The following is a 23,370-nucleotide window of genomic DNA, read 5'->3' as shown; positions in this document are numbered from 1 at the left end:
TCTCTCTCTCTCTCTCTCTCTCTCTCTCTCTCTCTCTCTCTCTCTCTCTCTCTCTCTCTCGTGTGCGTAATACGTGCGTGTGTGCGTATATGCATGCGTGCATGTATGCGCGTGTGTGTTGCATTTCAGTGTAATTTGCAAGGACAAAAGTGCCTATCTTAGATTTTCTAATTAAAATATGTAAGCAGTATTCAATTAGTATTTGATTCATTGACATTATTATTAAATATATATTAATTTCAATCTTACATTATTATGCATTCCAAAAAAAATATTATATTTAATATTATAAACATCTATAAAAATAATTTGCATGTGATATTTATTTAAAATTACAATAAAAATTATAATTTACAAATTTTAATAGATATTATAATAATATTTTATATATAATGTTAAGCAATCAATTGTAATTTCATACTTGTATATCTAATATTTCTGAAAATATTTAATGAGAATAAATTATGTAATAATTATAATGCATATATTATGTGATAAAAAAATAATGAAAAAATATGTACAATTTAAAGAGAGATAGTTTAAAGATTTTGAAAAATTTATTTCATTTTAGATAATATATATTTATGTTTTATTTTTTTAATTCATTTAAATTTCCTTTTTCTATATATAATTAATGAATAATTGATATTAATTAATAAAAGATAAAAAAATTAAATGAATAATAAAATTATTTTTTTCTTATATTTTTGAAAAATGTTTTTATTTTATTATATAAAATATTTTAAAATATTCTTATATAAAAAAATCAGATAATACATTATATTATCTAAAATTGTAAGAAATATATGTCCTATGCATTCGACTAGATTCTTTCGAGCCACTCGAAAGTGTTTTTTTGTTTTCAAAATGAATCTTAGATTAAATTATGATGTACGATTATTACTCAATTCCAAAATTAACATATTATAACTTATTTTAAAAATTTTTTCCTTGCTACAAATGATATTAATAAATTCATATAATTACGTAAGTCTTGCATATCTTACAACTCTTTTTAGACTATCATAAATATTTTAAAGAAATCATTTAGAGCGTAATAGTTTTAAGTATTTACTGCTAATGTTTTTCCTACAATAATCAATTATATTTAAAAATAACTTCTTCTAAAATTATATACAAAATAGAAAAAATGATGGATCTCATTCTTTAAAAAAGAAAAAAAGACATTTATTACATTCAATTCGATTTTTTTAGAAAATATCTTATTTAATTCAAATTTAATAAAAAAAAAAAAATATCAATTTCATTTATTTATTATTTACAAAGTCAATTTTTAAAGTAATATATATTTGTTGTTGAAAACTATATATCTAATGTATTTGTATTTCTTCATCTTTCATTCTTAATGAAATCTATCACTTTTTTATAGTATTTTGAATGATATTTTCAAATATATAATTTAAAAAAACATAATTATAATTGTTGAAAAAAGTGAAAGCAATAATACATTTTATTTTTACGATAATTTTCTATATTAAAATATGGAATTATTTTAAATTTATTTAGTTATTTACTATTTGAAAATAGGACTTATTTGATAAATTAATTATAAAATAATATTCTTATAATAAATTTTATATTTAAAATAAGTTATATAATAGTTTTAAGAAATAATTTTATATTGTATAAGTTACTTACTACTTAATTATTCTTCTTTATTGTCTAGAATTAATTTAATATACATAGATACAAATATAATTATTATTTAAAAATATTTGTAAATATTTTTTTTCATTAAAATTTTCATGTATTAAAAAATATAATTTATGCTCTTATAAACTATTATCATATGTATTATTTTAATCTTAAAAAATTAATTTGGTATTTATATCATTATTATATAAGTAATTATTTAAAAAATACTAATATTAATATATTAATATTGGTATGCATTATTTAAGAATAAAGAAATAACATGATATAATATTTTTAACATAATATTAAAATTTTTATTCTTTCAAGTAAGATATTTTCTTTTATATTTCACATAATTTTTCAATATTTGATAATATAAAATAAAAATAAAATTATTAATCAAAATTTATTATATTATCTTTATAATTATTATTATAAATATAATTATATTTATATAATTATATATATATTTATATATATAATTATTAATTATTATCTTTATATAATTATATTAATCTAAATTGTGTGTATTTATTTTTGTATATTTATTATTTTTATATGTTTTAAAATTATAGAAGTATTATAAAAAATATACAATATTAATAAGTATTTTGAAAATAATTCTTTATAAATGAACTTAAACAGTATTTTTATCTTTTTTTTTTGTTTTGGATAAAATGAAAATTTTGATTGAAAATTGATAAATAAATTTTAGACAGCAGCACTAATTTTTAAAAATGTAATATTTTTATTTTTGTTTATAAAGTTTTAATAAAAAAATAGTAATAATATTTATTTTCATGTTACATTATATTTAACATTTGAATTAAATTAATTCAAAAAAAAATTATTATTTTTCATATTATAAATGTTTTATTTTATATATATATATAAATTTACTATAAATTTATTTTTATTTTTATAATATAAGAAAAAAATACTATTCTTTATAAATATCATCATAGATAAATTTTAATTCATAGATCTTTATTATCTTGTTACAAAAGACTAAAAATTATATAGAACATCTGAATCCTATATATTTTTATATTTATTAGTACTTCTTATATATATAATTCATATATAAATAAAAATGAAAATTGTTTAATAGCTTATATATATAAAATTAAATGCTTTTAAGCATCTTTAAAAAAAAACAAATGCTTCATAAATAAAAAAATTGAAATAGATATTCAAAATTTTTATTCTATTTAGAATTGTTTTTATTCTATTATTAATACAAAACAATTGTAGTTGAAAAGTTCATTTACAACTATAATATTAAATTATAAATATATAACAAATTTATAATTTTTTTTTTAAATTTTGATCATAATTTTATTTTTAAGAAATATAGCGTTTTATTCTTAATAGTGTAGAATGTTTTCCTAAAATTTCCATCATTTCAGCTACAGGTGGACCTTCCTAAAAGTATTAAAATATGTTATGTAAAATAATTTTAGATCTATTTATAATATTTTATATTTACTTTTAAACCACTAAGTATAAAACGTAAAAGTTTCATTAATGTTGGATAAGGAATTTTATGTTCATTAGCAAATTTTTTTAGATAATTATTTATCCATATATTATTATAATTTTGAATATCAATTTCATCCAATTTTTTTTTTATTATTTTAAGTGTATCTGTAAAAAAAAATAATTGTATATAAAATTTAATAAAATTAATTACATATAAATTTTTTAATAAATTATACCTAAATATTCTAAATAAGTAGTATCTAATGGTTTAGTTGGTACAATCCATAAAAAGCTTAAATTTGGAGATACAAGATCATTTAATTTTGATATTCTATTCTGTGCCCATTTTAATATAGAAATAATATGATGTTCATCTAATTGTAAACTTTCATCAATTTGCCTACAATAATATTTAATATAATATTAAAAATATTAAAAAAATTTTAATATTAGATATAATAAAATTTTAATAAAAGAAAATAAAATAAGTATTAGATGAATTATGCATACCTATTTGAAAATGTTTCCATAACTAATTTTTTGATTCTTTCAATTAAAAATTTATTGTTTTTTTCATTTGCTAATAATTTTGTTATTTCTAGCTTATTAAACTCTAATAATCTTGGAGGTGAAAGTTTATTAGAATTTGTTTTTATCTTAGAAATATTAAACTGTAAAATAATTAAAACAAAATAAAATACATAGTAGAAAAAATATATGTATTACAATTTATATTAATTCAAAATATAATATTAATGACCAATATATTATAAAAAAAAAATGCAAAAACTTAAGTACTTGTTTAATTAATTCTTCATAACTATCAATATAATGAACACCTTCTTTATTATCAAAACCACCACCAGCATGAATAATATAATTTAACATTGCTAATGGAAAGATTCCTTCTTTTCTAAAAGATTCTATATTTATGTCATTTTGTCTTTTTGATAATTTAGTTCCATCAAAATTTAATATTAAAGGTAAATGTCCATATATAGGTGGAGTCCAATTAAATGCTCTGTAATAATTATACTAATATTTATTTTCTATATATATAGTTTACAATTTTTGAAAAATTTTTAACCAAATTATTATTTTAAAATCATTATATTTTTTCAAAATATTGTTCATATTGTTAATATTGAATTACTTTTAAATTAAAAAAAAAGTTTTAAAAAATAAAAATCTCTTAAGCCATTAAAATTTAAAATTAAAAATCTAATATTTATATAGACATTTTTGGTTAAAAATCATTTTATTGAATATTTAAAATTTAATAATTTGCCTAAATACTTATATAAATAATAAATATTTTTTATAAATAGTGATGAAATAAAAGATAATATTAAGTGAATTATTTATAAGTTTTATATAAATACTTACTTATACATCATTATATGCTTAGGTGTAGATACTTGCCACTCAATTCCTCGTAATACATGAGATATTTCCATAAAATGATCATCAACGACATTTGCAAAATGATAAGTTGGATAACCATCTGTTTTAATAATAATTGGATCTCCTTCTCTTTTTGTGATATCATTTTCTATTTTACCATATATTAAATCATTAAAATATTTTATTTCAGAAGATAACTATAAATATATAAATGTTTAAAAATATAATTTAAAAAAATATAATACTATTAATATGCTATATATCATATAATGGTAATACTATTTTTTTATACCTTAAATCTAATACAAAAAGGATCTCCATTATCAAGTTTTACTTTTATTTCATTATTACTTAAATTTCTACATCTATTATCATATCTTGGCACTTGTCCATTTCTTATTGCTTCTTTTCGCAATAACTGCAATCTATTTTCTGTACAGAAACAGTAATATGCAGATTGATTGTCTATGAGCTTAAGCACTTGTTCTCTGTAATTTAATAAGTGATATATTGATAGCTTTTTAATATATTTAAAAGAATATTAATATATATAAAACAATTTTTTTGTTAAAATTGTCAATTTAAATAATAAATAATAAATTTAAATAATAATAAGAGATTAATTAATAGTATATTAATTTTTAAAATGATTTTCTTATAAAATACAAAAAATGTTAAATATATTTTTCATATATTTCTATTATAATATTAATATTTGTTTTCTTAAATGATAATATCTATTTTTTTGTTAAAAGCAATAATATAATTCTTTTAATTTTATTTAAATGAATTTTTAAATTTTTAATTTATATAAAAGAAATTTTAAATTAAAACTAAAATAAATAAATTGTAATGATTATATTAAAATAGAACTTTGCTTACAATATTAATTTTTCTACAGCTATAAACAATTACGAATTATAATAATGTAATAATAATAATTATAAATATAAATAATTACTTAAATTATAATTATTTGAAATATAAAAAATAAAATATAACTATGTTTATTTGGATATATGTTTATTTGAAAAAAAATTTCAATAAGCTTTAAGATATAAAATATTATTATTATATTTAATAATTTTATAGAAGTAATAGAAAGATTTATATAATATATAATTTTTTAATTTTATAAATATAAAATTCATATTATATTTACATATCTGTAATTATAATAAAAAAATAGATTTAATATTTATTATTATTTGAATTGAATGATATGAATTATATAAATTATGTCATACTTATATATTTCAAGTCGTTTCGATTGTATGTAAGGTCCTGTAGGTCCTCCTCTTATTGGATCCTCATCAGGTATAATTCCAGACCATAATAAATCATTTTGTATTTTTTCTATAGTTTCAGGTATACATCTAGTTTGATCTGTATCCTCAATTCGTAAGATAAATGTACCATTATTAGCACGAGCAAATAAATAATTATATAACGCAGTTCTTAAACTTCCTACATGTAATAAACCTGTAATTATTTTTTAATTAATTTTATGTTAAGATTATTTATTTCACAAGAAAATAATATTCATAAAATAAATAATAGAGATTTTACATACCAGTTGGACTAGGAGCAAATCTAACTCTTACTTGAATTTTTTTGATGAATCGTTTTTGTATAAACTGAACATTTACAATACGAAATATGTTATACTTCATATTTTAAACTGATTTATGTTAAAATTTTAAAATAAATTTCATTAAATGTTGTTATATGTAAAACTATTTTATTTCATATACTACAGAAAAAGAAATATAAATTATAATTATATAAAATATTTAATTATATTCATTAAAGTCTTTTTATTTTCAATAGTGCTGAAATGAACAAAAATTAGTTACTAAAAACTAATTCACATAATTCAATTGTACTTGCTTTTTCTATTCACATGTATAATGAATATGTATTTGAAATATATATATATATATATATATATATATATATATATATATATAACACACACATACATACTTCTAACAAAATATTTTATTGACTAACCTCACAAAATTTTTTTGAAAAATATAAAAATACTATTTAATATTAACAATATCTATATATTTATGTTAAATAATATTATTAAAAAAATGAAATATAAAATTAATTTGTATTATATATAAATATAATTTGTTCTAATATCAATCTTCGCAGCTTACTTCAAATATATATAATATATGTAAATCGTAACAATTGTGCTACATGACAATTGTTAGTAACTAAATGCAAGTATTTACTAGGAATTTTATTTTAAACGTAAATTGCAATTTAAGCATAAACAAATTAACAGATAATAAACCACATTTCTTTTGTTGATTAACACTGTTAAAATTAATTATTCAAAATTAATCATTAGAAAATTAGATTTTGAAACAAAATAATAATACAACATTTATTAATGTATATAAAAATAATTCAATGCATTTATTAATACATATTATTTATGACAAATAATTAAAATTAAAAATATAATAATATAAATATAAATATAATAATTAAATCAATATATAATAATTAAATAAATTAATTAATTAAAAAATGAGATGCATATTTATCTGCTTAGTAAGTAAATTAAAATTTATAAAAATACAGAAATACAAAAATATAAAAATTATGCTAGTTCAAAATAAATGACAAATATTATGATAATAAATGTAATTACAATCTGCATACGTTTTGATAAAATATAAACTTATATCAATTTTCTGTTACATTTATACCATTTTGAAATTTTACGATTTCATATATCGTATATATACCACTATCATTATTTAATTATATAAAATATAAAATAACATAATAATATATATTTATTAAAAAAAAATTACTTATAATTTTTATAGATTTTTACATATTTATATTATATATACATTATATATATATTTATATTCATTGATACATAATTAGAATAAATTGTTTAAATTTTGCGCGAAATATGTTCACAATAAATAGTTAGTTAGGTATTTATTAATAACGATACATATATAAGAGTGCGCTTTAGTCGCAGGCTAAGCGCCGCAGATTTCGCGCGGGGCGGGTGTTGTCATAGGATTTTTACGTGACAAAAGTGAGTTTTCGTAGAAAATTTGACAACGATTCGCGTGAAAATGCCGCCGAAAAAGCGGGAAAAAGAAGTGGATGGACAAAAAGGTCCTCGAATGGATCAAATACAAGCAGACCATGAGCTCTTCCTACAGGCCTTCGAAAGTAAGACTTTTAGTCATATTATTTTTCTTTTTTATGTATTTTTGAAACTTCAAAATTAATGAATATAAAAATTCATAATAATTAAATAATTAATAATTAGTTCTATTTGAATATATGTTATAAATAATAAAAATGATCATACATAACCTTATCTGTTAAAAACGTACGGAGCGCCGATTCGCGCGTCGTTACACTTCGTTCCCTCCTTCACTTCAATTGGGCACATGTCATTTTTCTACATGTAAATTAATATTCAATTTGAAAAATTAAGTCATTTATGATAATTGATACATTATTTAGTTTTATTTACATTTATAATTAAATTATAATTATATTTAATAATAGAATGATATTTTTTTACATTTTTAAAGTAATAAATGTTTATATTTATTATATAATATTGAATTATTATTTAATTTAATCATTATATTATTATTTTGTTAGCATATAGAAACATAAAAAAATAAAGATTTTATGTAGTTTTATTGTAGTTTATTAAGTTTTATTATAAAAAAATTAATTTCTTTTTGATTATTTTATTTTTTAATATAAGTTATATATATATATATATATATATATATATATATATATATATATATTTTATCAATGTTCTATCAATATTCTATCAAATATTTTTATATTTCATATTGAAAGAAACATTCCATATGAATTGCTTTTACATATATAATATAGAAGGTACATTTATAATATTTTTGATATATTTTTAAATTTCTGTAAAAATTATTTTACTTTTGAAAAAAATGTTAATCTTTGTCATTTAGAGGAATTTAATTGAATTCTTTTTTTATTTCATTTATTTGAATTTATAATTATATTTTTATTTTTTATAATAGATTATATTTATTTTTTCAGAGCCAACCCAAATTTATCGATTTCTTCGCACAAGAAACCAAATTTCAGTAAGTAAAAATAAAATAAATTTATCTCTATTTCATATTTTATTTTAATTATTAATTATTTATAGTTTAATTTCTCCTCAAAGTGTTAACTGAATATTTTAATATATAATAATTAAAAAAGTACAAATATTAGATGAAGGTGAAACAATAAACATTTGTAGACAAATAAAGTGAATGAAAGTGTATTTGGTACAATTTTTTTTGTACCAAGAGTTTAGTGAACTTTTCTTGAATTGTAAAAATTAAACTCTACAGTAGAGTGCTTGTGAATGTAATCCAAACTATAAAAATATTTTGAAACTTTTTATATTTGTTTTTAATATATAAAAACGGTAGGTATACAATTATATTATAAAACCGTCTTATAATTTCATTATAAGATTTAAATTAAATATTGCACATTGTATGTTCTTTATGTTTTTGTTTATATAAACTAAGAGAAATATAATTGTGTAAAGTATTTTATGAAATTTCTTTTAGCCAATATTTCTATATAGAAATTTAACTTACATGAGGCAACGTATGTCCAGAAGCCATAAGTCTCGACGAGGATTTAAAATTGACATGATATTGGAAAAATTAATGTTGAAAAATAATCAAGAAGAAAACCCAGGTGTTCGTGGATATATGACTCTTACTTTTCTAGGTTTTTATGATAAAAAAGGTAACCATATGTAAAACATTTTTGTTTAATTTTTTATATTAAAAATAATTATATTTAAAATTTTATTATAAATATAAAATATATTTTTATAATGATATTAATATTACAGTTGAAACACCTCAAGATCCTGTAAAAGTGGAAACATTGTTGTTGAAAATATGTCATAAGAAACGAAAAGATGTGAGTTCACCAATTATGCAGGCAAGTTGATTTTTATGAATTACATTAACATAATAACACAATAATAACATTAAATATCTATAAAGTGAAATATATTAAAAAATTAAAACTTACTATTAACTGAGTAAATATTATTTATTTTAGGTTTCTGTTGGTACAAGTGAAGTTCCAATCAATCCTTGTGAAAATCAACCTCCTCCAAAAGCACCTACTATATCTATACCTAATGAATCTTTCAGTTTAAATAATGGTCATGTAGCAAAGACTTATATGCTTTTACTTAGAGTATATTGTACGTCCAGTACTGGCTGCCTTATGCATAACTGTGATTTAGATGGTTGGTAAAAATATATAAATTATTATATCATTATCATTTAGAAAATATATTATTTCTTTTAGAATTTCTTTCATTTAGAAATATATATTTCTTTATATATATATATATATATATATATATACTCACAATTATTTTTTTCAATATTAAGAATGTTAAAAATATTTCTTCTTCATATTTAATAATTATATATATATACATTTTTTTCAGAACCAGCTCAAAAACGTCGTAAATCCTCCACGGGTTCAATTAAGTCTGGAGGAGAGGAAATAAAATTGTATGGTTCTGAACTGATAGTATATGATAAGCATAATCGATGTTTATTAACTGATGGAGATTATGAATTAGGTTTACAAGAAGTACAAACTAATATTCGATCTAGCCCAAAGAAGCATAGCTCTTGGGAGTCTGTACCTGACATCAAGGAATGTGGACCTTTTGAAGTATTTAGTAAAGGTCCAACGTTAAAATTTAGGCTTAATTGGACAACTGAACCAAGTAATGGTTTAGTTGATAGACCAGCTCCAATTCATCCATTACCAAATGGTGATAATAAGGAAAATCGATCAGGAAATAGTAAGTTATTTATATATATGAAAATATTTATATGAAATTATTATATATGAAAATATATAATATACGACAAACTGATTTCTTCAGAACAAAAAAATTAATATAAATAATATATATAATTAAGAAAACAGTTTGTTATTTTATGTCTTATTTTTTCTTCAAAAAATTTATATATAATTTATATATTTATATATTTATGATTAAATATATATATATATAATTTATATATATATACATAAATAAAATTTTAAGAAATTAATGATATAATTTCAGCTGGTCTAGAACGTTCTTCCACAAATAATAATAATAATAATAATAATAATAATAATAATAATAATAACAACAACAATAACAACAACAACAATAATAGTAATAATAATAGCAACAATAATTCTACACTGCCAACACCTAGTCCCCTTAATTCTTCAAGAATGACGACATCTAATGAAAAAACAGACACTGTCATGGGTACACAACAAATAGTTTATCAGTTCCTGTATAATAATAATAGTCGGCAACAAACAGAAGCTTGTGAAGATTTACATTGTCCATGGTGCTCATTAGATTGTGGAAAACTTTATTCACTTTTAAAACACTTAAAATTATGCCATTCGCGATTTACATTTACGTATGTGGTAAGTATTTAAATATGTTAAATATATTAAATATAATTCTATTTAACATTATAATACATTATTTTAATTCTATATAACATAACAACATTATAATATAATTATGGCTATTTTAATAGCCAATTCCACAAGGTGCTCGCATAGATGTAGCAATAAATGAATGTTATGATGGTTCTTATGCTGGTAGTCCTCATGAATTAATTTCGCAACCATCGAATGTAGCATTTTCAAGAACAGGACCGACAAGACGAACAAGTGTAACAAATATTTTAGTATGTCGTCCAAAAAGAACTAAACCAAGTCTTTCTGAATTTTTAGAACTCGATGAAAATGAATATGAAAGCCAGAGACCTTATATTACAGGGCATAATAGGTACAAAATTTATTTAAAATAAATATTGTTTATTATATAATAGAGTATATGATTTGTGAAAATTTTCATAGGTTGTATCATCATACTGTTACGTGTTTACCTATATATCCAAAAGAAATGGATATTGATTCTGAAGGAGAAAATGACCCAAAATGGTTACAAACAAAAACAAGGATGATGATTGATGATTTTACAGATGTGAATGAAGGAGAAAAAGAACTTATGAAAATGTGGAATTTACATGTCATGAAATATGGATATGTAGGAGACTGCCAAATACCATTGGCTTGCCAAATGTTTTTAGAAACTAAAGGAAAGGAATTGCTCATGAAAAATTTGTATCGTAATTTTGTTTTACATATGTGTAGTTTGTTTGATTTTGGTCTAATTAGTCCTGTCGTTTTATATCAAACAATACAAAAATTACAAGAAATCATGAAAGAAGGAGGCGAAGATAGTGATATTCGAAAAGTTTTACAAAAGTCCCATGAAGCTCAAGTTGAAAAATGGCTTAATTCAGGCTGTCATGCATCTTTAGATACTAAACAAAATAATACAAATACAAAAGAAAATTTAAACAGTGAAGGATTAAATTCTAATGGTATAGAGTGATGAGGATTGACTCTTTCTAGATACCACAATATAAAGTGTTCGCTTCGATTCCGGTGACGAGATTTTTAGGAAAATGAAAGATGAAATGATAATTGAAAGATGCATCATTTATAATCTTAAGAAGGAAATATTTTCCTTCATTTGTGAATTATAAATAGTGAAAAAATTTGTTTGCAAATTTGTTTCCTCAAAGGAAAATGTCTGCCTTTAGATATTATTTGAACATATAAAGAATATAATCCTAGTCACCGAATCTTGAGCGTACTAGGTAACATGAAGAACAAGAATACGTAGAAGACGTCTGCCGCTTGTACTTGCTATTACTCTAGTAGGTGTCGGATAAGACTGACTTTATTGGAAAAAAAAAACCTCTTTTTATACACGAACGGGTAACAGCATTTGATCAATCGATGTTCAAAATACCGCGCGTTCGAATGAGACGAGTCGCTTTCGTCTCTCGTCTTTTACCCGCATTCGTGCAGGCCGCGTCTTGTTCAACTGCTTATTTCTACATTTATTTCTACATATATGTATATACATTTAATTTATTCAATAATATATGTTAAATTTACATATAACTACATTTTGAAGGAAATCAAGGTCATTGGATAAATATTGTATATTCATGAGATAATAGATTATTCTTTTACATGATAAAACAGTTGTACCTCCTATGTAATATTAATTTAAATTATAGTCTTATAGATTAATGAATAAATTTAATATCTGAAGTTAATACAAAGCTGGAAAAATTATACACATAATCTCTTAAAATATGGGACCTTGATAAAATTACTTCAGATATTTCTTATAAACTCAATTTAGTAAACTGAGGCTGTAAATTATAGGTTTTACCCCAAAGTAAGGAATGAACTGTTATAAAAAAAGTGCCTTTGTAAAGCGAGAAAATCTGAATGTGAGAGTGACTTTCGCCAATATATGACCTTTACATTAAGTATTTGTGCTCATTTATGATACATTAAATGTTTGTATGTTTTTTTATTTAGTAAAGATTTCTTTGTCGATTGTCATTCTTTCAGATAAACTTATAGACGAAATTTAGTAAGTTTATTCTCTGTGTATATATAATATACACAATTTTACTGCCGATAATCGTTCGAAGAAACAATTACATTCCCGAGATATTTCTATATATAACTAAATGAAATCTTATTCAATTTTTAAGTATTAATTTCTAGTAATGTTCTCTTCGAACGACTTAGATCACTGTCCATTAATACTTATGCTAGGTTGTAAATAAAAAATACAATAAACATAGAAATATTATAATTTAAAGTGTTCAGTGCTTTTACTTGAAATTATTCAAATTATTAGGTTGTTCGAAAATTAATTGCGATTTTTGATAACATATTGTATAAAGCTTTACTTAAAATTAACTTATTTAATCGAAATAAATTCATTACAATTTATATAACTTTCTTAATGAGATGCAAAATATTCTGTCTTAAAAAAAAAATCTGATTTCGTATAAATATATTTATACAAACATTATAAAAAAAATTTTTTATTAATTTTAACAAAATATTGAACAAAAAAAGTTACATTACATGTTCAACAGAATTTATTTTATTTTTGCAGAATGTATGATACATATTTTAAAGAAGTTCTCTTGTTTTAATATTTTAAATTATAAAAAGATTTTATGAATATGTTTTTTTCTTATTATTACATCATTATTTATATTGATGAAATTAATAAAAATTAAATATAGAAAATTAAACTATCATCACTAAATTATATAGTGCAATATTTATATTGATTGTGAATATATTTCAGAATAACAAATATAAAATTACAATCAATAAGATTGTAATATGTAAAATTTTAAATATTAGAAATAATAAAAAATTGCAATTTATTTCAAAACAACCTAATATTTTTTTATTTTTTAGAATAACTATATAATTACATTATTATAACATTATACTAAAAATTATTTTCCTTCTAAGGGGTAGCTTTTTTGAATAAAATTGTAGTACATGTTTCTATATACACAAATACATACATACGCACAAACAATCATGTAATTTCGGAAAAATATATCTTTTTATGAAGTAATAAATTATGCTACATATACTTTTATTATAATTAATGGAAAATTAATAAGAATATAAAAACTTTGTTTTCATTTATAAAGTTATTAATAGAGAAAATTTATAATAATATTCTAAATTTATCCAAGATTTTTACAATTATATGTTTACTGTTTAATATTTCTCTTATGTTCATGAATATGTTATATATGTTATATATTAAATTACATTATTTATTTAACTTGTTTTCTATTTTCATGAGAACCATCTGTTTTATTCTATTATACTTAAAATATTGTGGAAAATCTATTTTAATATATTCAATATGCCAATTAAAATGTTTTGCTTCAATAAGTCCTAAAAATTCTTCGTACATAGGTGCAGTAGTTTTCATATCAGTTGTAGTAAAAACATATCTTTTCTCTAAAGCAATATAAATAACTTTCGATATATCTGAATTTAAAAGTTCATTTAATGTTTGAACAAATCCTTCAGTTATAGTTTTATCATAAATTACTGTAAGCATAAGATATCAAACATGCATTATTTTTGTTTTAAAAATAAAGTTATAACTATAATAAGATAAAGTTATAACTCACCATCTGCAGCTAAAATAACATTTACTTTATCTAATTTTTTCTTATAAGATATAAATGATTGTAAATTTAAAAAATCTAATTCTTTAATATAAATTTTAGCTTTAATATAATTTTTGTTCCGTATAAAATTTCTATGTATTAATTTCAACATTCCTTTGACATCAATATCTAGAAATTAAAAAAATAATATTTATTTTAAATATAAAAAATATTTAGTATTATATCATTTTACCACAAATTTCATTACCTGTGCAAATTACTTCTTCTGCTAAAAAACTAGTTACTATACTGGTTAAACCAACTCCAGCACCTAATTCTAAAACTATTTTATCTTTGAATAAACTAGGATTTGATAAAATATAATCAGCTAATAATAATGCACCTCGCCATACTTGTAATCCAACATATTGTAATTTTGTAGATATATGATGTTCTAAAAATAATATAATATAATTTTAATTAATTTTTTATGATATTTTATCATAAATTTATATTAGCTTCTTGGTTTTTCTTTATCTTATCTTTCTCTATCTTTATATTATTTATATAAAATTTCTATATATTAATTTATACCTATTAATAATTTTCCTTCTTGTTGTCTATCTAACACTATATCATTATCATTATCATGACTTATAATATTGTTAAGACATTTTGGTTTAATCATGTACGATGGATATTTAAAGATAAAACTGGATATTGCATCTAAAAAAATATAATTACACATACACATATTATATATATATATATATCTTATACTACTCATAAAAGTATATATATATATATATATATATATATATATATAATTTTCTAAAAGTTGAAAAACTTACTATTATTTTTATATTTTATATACAAATTTTTATTTTCTATAAATATTTCTGATGTTATTACATATGTCATTTCTGTAAATAAAAAATTACTACTATATTAAATATTTAATTTTGAATGCTTGTTTTAAATTATTGTATATTTACTTTTTCTTCTGTTCTAATATTGTTTCTAAATATTAAATATATGATATCTAAATATTTAATATAAATAATTTAATAAAATAAAAAATTAAATCAATTTTCCTTATATAATATAATAATGATATATTATTTAACAAAAAGTAATACATTTTGATTTATTTATAATTAATATATTTTCATATTTAAAAAAACAATTATACACTATTGAATAATTACTTTTTAATGTACCTGTTTAATTGTGAATATTACTTAAATTTTTATATAAAAAAATTTCTTTGATGTACAATATTTCACAATAAATATAAGGTTAAATTCTAATTTGTTATTTTAGGCAGTTATATTTTAACTGTAGTTATGTAATATACTGTTGTATATAAATATGACCTATTGAATATTTTGATTATATTTATTTTTTTATGGATTTATTAAATATTTTGTACTATACATTTTTGAAATTAGAAAATAAAAAAAAATAAATATTTGTAAAATAATATTTTTTTTAAATTAATAAAATTTAATTTTTATATTTAAATTATACGAAAAAATATTTCATACATTATAATATAAAAAATAATTATATGAAATAAATGTTTAATTTATATTTGTCCTTATTTAAATATGCTGAAATATATTGTTTATTTCTTTATATATAAAAAATTTAAGTTTTGAATATTGAAAATAATAAATTTTAATAAAAGTATTTTACAAAAAAATTAAGATAATAATTTCAATCAATTCAAAATTGAAATATATCAATATATTGAATAAATATATATAACAATATCATTTGTTTCTTTTACACACACACACACACACACACACACACAAAATATAAATTAAAAATTATTTAAAAAAAAAAATTTGATTATATTAAAATATAGCATGAAATACATTTATTGAAATAATAAAATTGTATTATTAAAAAAGAAGTTCTAACTCTTATATAGTAATCTTATATTATATCTTACTGGATCTCTAAATACTGTGTTGACCAATCAGCATCTTCCACGATGAATGTGATGCCACGCATTAACCACAATCTACCAACTGTATAGTCCTCTGCATCATTGTATTTGGTCACTTTATTCATGTTCTTCAACGAATGGTGTTGGTGACTTTAATCTCAATATTGTAACGGTAGAATCCGTTATTTTGTCGTACAATTAAGTGTAATTTATATACGTGTCGTGATATAACTTATCAAGAAATAATATTGTCTTCGTTTAAAGATGAAGATTTTTACATCAACAATTGTAATAATTTGTTTCTTTACTTTTAGTCTTGCAAAAATTGAAATCGAAGATTCGGTTTTAGTGCTTACAAAAGATAACATCGAAGAAGCAATTGAACAAAATGATTACGTGCTTGTTGAATTTTGTGAGTAATCTTTGATTTCTTTTTGAATAAATTTTAATTACATCTAAAAAAAATAATAATACAATATTTATCTTATTTGCTACTTTTATATATATTTAAAACAAAATACAATTGAATCTGACCCAGATGGTTAGTTCTTACACGTCATCATTTAGAAGCCGGTTTATAAAATTATTCATGATTGTTGACATTATTTTAATTTGATATTTAATAGAATAATTATATAATGGAAATTTTATGAAATGAACATAATACTTACATTAATAAGTAAAATTAAAATTTTTATAAAATAAGATTAAATTATTTATTATATATAAAGAAATTTTAATAATAATATATAATATTATTATTATGTATAAAATTTTAAATTTATATGAATATGTATATATTATATGATATAATATGTCATATTTTACATTTAATATTATAATTCTATTAAAAATTATATAAAATTTTATATAAAAAATTAATACTATAATATATTATATGCATGTAGAATATTTAAACAAATAAAAATCAATCACAACACAGTAAAATATATGAACATGTATATAATATATTTGTATATAATTTCATTTATTATTATGTATTATTATTATTTATAAAATATTTAAGTTATTATTTTGCATAATAGATTTTTTAATATAATACTTATATAACAATTATATAAGTATATGATATTTTATTCATATTAATTGTTTCTTATATTATTTTATATTATTTAGATGCACCATGGTGTGGACATTGTAAAGCTTTAGCGCCTGAATATGCCAAAGCAGCTAAAAAGTTACAGGATGGTGGTTTTCCTATAAAATTAGCTAAAGTTGATGCAATTATTGAAACAGAATTAGCTGAAAAACATGGAGTTCGTGGATATCCTACCCTTAAATTTTATCGTAAAGGATCAGCTATTGATTATAGTGGAGGTCGTCAAGCAGATGATATTGTAAACTGGGTAGTAAAAAAATCAGGCCCTGCTGCTAAAAATTTATCAACAGTTGAAGAAGCTAAATCATTTATTGAATCACATAATATTGCTATTATTGGGTTCTTTAAGGTATAAGGTTCTTTAAGTATATTGTTTATATTTCATTTAAAATAATGAAATATATGCATGTAAGATTTTTATTGTATTATGAAACTTTAATCAATATATATATATATATATATATTGCTAAACTATACTATTTAGGATATAGAATCAGATGGTGCAAAAGTATTTTTAGAAGTTGGTAATGCTGTTGATGATCATGTATTTGGTATAACTAATAATGATAAAGTTTTCAATGAGTACGGAGTAGAAGATGGTAAAATTGTTTTATTTAAAAAGGTATATTAATTTTTATTTGTTATATTCTACTTTGCTTTATAAATTTAATCATATAATATTTAATAATTATTTTAGTTTGATGAAGGCAGAAAAGAATTTAATGAAGAACTTGATGTTAAAAAATTACAAAACTTCATTTCTGTACATTCACTGCCATTAGTTGTTGATTTTAATCAAGATACAGTACAAAAGATATTTAGTGGTGATATCAAAAGCCATCTTCTTGTCTTCCTTAGCAAAGAAGCTGGTCATTTTGAAGAATATGTAGACAAAATTAAAGAACCAGCAAAAAAATTCCGTGGAGAGGTACTTATAATAAATATACAAAAATAAATAAATAACGAACAAATATAAAATAGTATAATAATAATTTATTTTATTGTATTGTACAGGTTTTATTTGTGACAATTAATGCTGATGAATCTGATCATGAACGCATCTTAGAATATTTTGGTATGAAAAAAAATGAAGTACCTGCTATGCGTATTATAAAATTTGAACAAATTATGGCTAAATATAAACCAGAAAAACCAGAAATATCTAGTGAAAATGTTTTGGAATTTGTAACTGCATTTATTGAAGGCAAATTAAAAAGACATTTTCTTACGCAAGATTTGCCGGAAGATTGGGATAAGAATCCTGTAAAAGTTCTTGTTGGTACTAACTTCCATGAAGTTGCATATGATAAAAAGAAAAATGTTTTAGTTGAATTTTATGCTCCATGGTGTGGGCACTGCAAACAACTAGCTCCTATATACGAAGCAGTAAGTTTTATATACATATTTATTATTTTTACAATTTTGATAAATTTAAAAAAAAACTAAATATAATATAAATATAATGTAATTTATAGCTTGGAGAAAAATATAAAGACAGTGAAAATTTAGTTATAGCAAAAATGGATGCTACTGCAAATGAATTAAAAGATGTTAAAGTTAGTAGTTATCCAACAATTACTCTTTACAAAAAAGAAACAAATGAAGTAAGGATCTCGGATTAATTAGAATATTACTTATACTTGTTTGACATTAATGTATTCTATATTAAGTAAATTTTTAGGCTGTAGAATATAATGGTGAAAGAACGCTTGAAGGACTTTCTAAATTTATTGAATCCGATGGTGCTTATGGTCAAGCTGCAGAAGAAGTTTGTAAAAATTTATAATTGATATTATTTGTATTTTAACAACATAAAATTATAATATTTATTTTTACAGGCTCAAGAAGAAGATGAAGATGATGATGTGCCAAGAAAAGATGAATTATAGATATGTGACATCATGAAGAAACAATTCCATAGTTTCTCATAACAACGTTTATAAACTTAATAATTCTGCTTCAAAGATATTAATTTATAGAAGACTTCTTTCTCATCCATTTCTATTTTAATATTTTTAGACTTTAATTTATAAATCAAGTTTTCAAATTATTATATGTCAATTACTAAAAATTTATTTCTGCAGTGTTATATAGAGTTTGTTTATATATATATACACATATATATAATTATTATTAAATATATATATATATATTTATAATAATCATATATGCATATAATTGGCATAATCTGTTTACAATGTATATTTCGCATATGACTGAGTTTCTAATGTGATAAATTGCACATAGAGATAAAGTAATTTGTTTTATATGTTTTAGATTTAAAATAATATTTTATCTGAATGTCTGATATAAAGATAATCTGTATATCAAAAAACTATTCAAAAATACTGTTGTTCGCATCGTTCTTATCATTTTTTGTATGAGTGCCCTTTAAAAACTGTTTAAAATCCCTAATGTTTAGATACAGTATCTTTGTCTTGTGATGTTGATGTATGAAGGTGTTGATGTATGAACTTATGAAAGGTCATTAGGCTAAGGATTTCGCAAAATCGTAAAACGTATTTTATTTTTATAAAAAAAAACCTTGTTTTTTATTAAATAAACACATACGCGCTCGTACAACAAACGAATATTAAAAAAAAAAATTATCTCTAATACTGTAGAATAGTTATTCTAAACTTGTAGATGATATATATATATTTCCATTTACAGCATTTATATAACAATTTTATGAATATTTAAAGTAGAAGCGATTTTAATATTTTTTTTAATTAATTTAAATAAAAATTTTATAAAGAAATGAATTTTATATATACATAAAATTATATATATATATATATATATATAATTATATCTATTTTTCATTTTCATAAATATTTATTTCAATTTTTTTCAGTCTATCTCATATTTTCACAAATAATATCAATAAATCATAATATTTAATATATAATACTTATTTTACTTAATGTTGTTATATGTTAAAAAACTGCATATGTATGAGAAGAAATTGTGAAATATATCATACATAAATTCTATCTATATGATATTTTAGTGTATAAGAAATACAGTTAACACTTTGAGCAATTTATAATTTTTTTTTATTCTTTATAGTTCTTCATTAATATTCTATTTCTTATTTAATTATTTTTATCTTTGTTTGTTAGAAACAACAAGATTCAAGAGTAACAATGGAAGATTTACAAAATTTCAATCTTTCAAAATTGATTAAATTTTTACATCGAACCTTGATTCTGACAGAAGAAGTAAAAACTATACTAAAAGCAAATTGTGAAGAAGCAATGTATTGTTTAAAACCATGGTGCATAGAAGTTGTTGATTCTCAACAAGAAGTTAATAAAGATGTTTGTACTTGTCTCAAAGTAAGATTATTATACATTATTGTTATACATTTTTTATAAAATTTTTTATAACTAAGTTATTTTAATTTTGTTTTCTATTTTAAAGTCCAAAAATGAAGATGAAGAAATTGCTGCAGATATTAGTAGAACATTATTACAAACACAACAATTACGAGAGAAATCATCTTTTAATATAAAAAATCAAAAATTTTTCAATATACATGAATATTATCAAAAAACTGGTAAATATTCAAATTAATATTATTAAAATTTTTAAAAATAATGTATTATTTAATTTATTTAATTATATGTTATCAATTATAGAAAATAAGAAAAAAAAAAAGATACAAAATTTAAATATTAACAATAAGAACATGCATTTAAAACAAAATCTTAATACTATAAAGCAAAATAATCAAAAGATAAAAAGTGATAAAGAAGTACAAAATGAGATAGATGCACATACAATTAAAAAAACAAAAAATAATAATCAAGTATTAATAAACTCAATAAAATTTAGAGAAACTAAAAATTTTCTTGCAATAAATAAAAGAAATGTTAAAAATATTGAAAAAGTTAATCAATGCAAAAGCATTAATCATAAATTAGAAAATAAAATTAAATCTAATTGTTCTATAAAAGAGGTAATTTTTTATGATATATTAATGATATATCTGATATATATTATTTTTTATTTTTTTTTTAATCTAATAAAATTTTAAATATAATAATTTTTAAGTTTTTAAATTTTTATTAAATTTTTTTTTATAAAATACTTATGTTATTTACATATACTACAATAATTTAAAATTTTTTTAATTTTACTATTACTTACTGATATATTTAATTATATATTTTGATATATGAATTTTTTTTATTAATAAATTCATTTATTATAAATTCTGAAAATTACATACTTTACAATTATATACTTAATTAATTAATAATATTTAATATAATTTTCTTTGTATAGTCAAAACATTGTAAATTTGATGAAAAATGTTCTACAACATCAATTAGTGAATTGAAAAATCTAATACAAAAAATGTCAGTTAAATCTAATGATTGTACACTGATTAACAAGTATAATATAAAATGTCCATTACATGAAAACACAATTTCTTATTGTACTTTTGAGCAGAATTTAATAATTGTAGATAACTTTAATAGAAATAATATTACAGAAGAAATAATTAAGTCATTAAAAATTTATCATACTTATTTAAATGTTGATTTTACAAAAAAATTACTTATTCAAAAACATCAGAAAGTATTACATATATTTTTGATAGAATTTAGTAAAATGGTAAGTAAATATACATATAATATTATAAATAAAAAACATATATTTTATATATATACTTATATGATTTATATATAGAATGAAATTGCACAAAAAAAATCAGTACATAAAAATATATCATCTATATTCTTTGAATCGATAACTTTATTTGAATCTCTTTTTTCTAAAAATATTAAAATGTTTAATTTAAAAGATATAAGAGCAATGTATGAAAAATTAAATTCTGCATGGAAAATATATGAAATGAAAAAATTTAATAATAAATATATTTTAAAAAATGAACCATATAAGGAATTATCTGTTATTTCTAATGTGACACAATGTATGTCAAATGGAATTTGGAACTTACTTTATAATAGCAATTTTGAAGGTATTGAACTGAATTTTTTTTACAACTAACGAATACTTTATTTTTTTTTTTTTTTTTAGGAATGTCAGAAATATGTTGTATACGTTATACAAATAAAGATCAATTATTATTATTCTTTGATATAATGCAAAAATTTCAATATATACAATATTATAATGATTTAATTAAGATTATTTTAGAAGACATACTTCCTAACATGGAGATCTTCTTTGATTATACACAATTGGAATATGTGAAAATTTATAAAATGATTTCTATTCTCTATCAAGGTTTAGATCCAAAAATTCCTATTTTAGTAAGAATTAATAAATAAAGATTATGATAATACTTATTATTATAAAATTGCTTAGAAAAAGAGTGAATAAGTGAGTGAGTGAGAGAGATAGTGAAAGAAATATATATTTGTTACTATAGCAATTAGAAAACACAATGGATATTATTTTATAAATACAGTGTATAATTTTATAAATTAATGAAATATTTTAATGATTTTTAATGCTAATAAAATAAATATAATTAATTATAATTGATTTATAAGTGATAATAATTATTATTTCAATTATTTAAATTAAAATTATAAATTTAAATTATTCCTTTTTAAAATTAATAATCTTATCTAGCA

The 23,370-nt window shown here is 19.7% G+C and overlaps 4 protein-coding genes across 7 annotated transcripts; 2 read left to right on the top strand and 2 right to left on the bottom strand.

Annotated features, from left to right (window-relative positions):
• Positions 1-2,842: 2,842 nt before the first annotated feature.
• On the bottom strand, positions 2,843-6,875 carry GluRS-m (putative glutamate--tRNA ligase, mitochondrial). The gene is made up of 10 exons (XM_086916307.1): positions 6,556-6,875; positions 6,116-6,374; positions 5,790-6,024; positions 4,835-5,030; positions 4,525-4,739; positions 3,937-4,159; positions 3,649-3,809; positions 3,375-3,538; positions 3,146-3,303; positions 2,843-3,081 (listed from the first exon to the last, which is right to left on the bottom strand). The coding sequence occupies exons 2-10, from the start codon at positions 6,213-6,215 to the stop codon at positions 3,001-3,003; spliced, it is 1,533 nt and encodes a 510-aa protein (XP_086772433.1). The 5' UTR covers positions 6,216-6,374; positions 6,556-6,875; the 3' UTR covers positions 2,843-3,000.
• Positions 6,876-7,541: 666 nt separating this feature from the next.
• On the top strand, positions 7,542-23,274 carry Su(z)12 (Polycomb protein Su(z)12). 3 transcript variants are annotated; one of them, XM_086916294.1, is made up of 9 exons: positions 7,545-7,758; positions 8,632-8,678; positions 9,159-9,342; positions 9,452-9,543; positions 9,667-9,859; positions 10,067-10,432; positions 10,703-11,064; positions 11,181-11,434; positions 11,506-13,336. In XM_086916294.1, the coding sequence occupies exons 1-9, from the start codon at positions 7,659-7,661 to the stop codon at positions 12,044-12,046; spliced, it is 2,139 nt and encodes a 712-aa protein (XP_086772420.1). In that variant the 5' UTR covers positions 7,545-7,658; the 3' UTR covers positions 12,047-13,336. The 3 variants fall into 3 exon arrangements, with proteins under 3 accessions (XP_086772422.1, XP_086772420.1, XP_086772421.1); XM_086916295.1 differs by having other exon boundaries at positions 7,546-7,758; positions 9,452-9,522; XM_086916296.1 differs by lacking the exons at positions 9,159-9,342; positions 9,452-9,543; positions 9,667-9,859; ... (2 more) ...; positions 11,181-11,434; positions 11,506-13,336 and adding exons at positions 20,881-21,096; positions 21,182-21,317; positions 21,400-21,719; ... (1 more) ...; positions 22,457-22,748; positions 22,808-23,274 and having other exon boundaries at positions 7,542-7,758.
• LOC100864350 (methyltransferase-like protein 22) lies at positions 13,922-16,731 on the bottom strand. Of its 2 annotated transcripts, none has more exons than XM_086916305.1 (6): positions 16,639-16,731; positions 15,530-15,601; positions 15,273-15,404; positions 14,947-15,132; positions 14,700-14,867; positions 13,922-14,616 (listed from the first exon to the last, which is right to left on the bottom strand). In XM_086916305.1, exons 2-6 carry the CDS (start codon positions 15,597-15,599, stop codon positions 14,330-14,332), a joined length of 843 nt encoding a protein of 280 aa, XP_086772431.1. In that variant the 5' UTR covers positions 15,600-15,601; positions 16,639-16,731; the 3' UTR covers positions 13,922-14,329. The 2 variants fall into 2 exon arrangements, with proteins under 2 accessions (XP_086772431.1, XP_086772430.1); XM_086916304.1 differs by lacking the exon at positions 16,639-16,731 and adding an exon at positions 15,899-16,631.
• Pdi (protein disulfide isomerase) lies at positions 16,743-20,751 on the top strand. Its single transcript, XM_012485244.3, has 8 exons — positions 16,743-17,047; positions 17,773-18,104; positions 18,240-18,377; positions 18,453-18,683; positions 18,770-19,141; positions 19,231-19,359; positions 19,437-19,523; positions 19,594-20,751. Exons 1-8 carry the CDS (start codon positions 16,900-16,902, stop codon positions 19,642-19,644), a joined length of 1,488 nt encoding a protein of 495 aa, XP_012340698.1. The 5' UTR covers positions 16,743-16,899; the 3' UTR covers positions 19,645-20,751.
• Positions 23,275-23,370: the final 96 nt, after the last annotated feature.

Source organism: Apis florea, unplaced genomic scaffold, assembly GCF_048593485.1.
Source record: "Apis florea isolate Af1SG1 unplaced genomic scaffold, ASM4859348v1 contig_3802_pilon, whole genome shotgun sequence".
Lineage (NCBI taxonomy): Eukaryota > Metazoa > Arthropoda > Insecta > Hymenoptera > Apidae > Apis > Apis florea.
The sequence above is the reverse complement of the archived record's forward strand: the minus strand, read 5'-3'. Positions and strand labels throughout refer to the sequence as shown.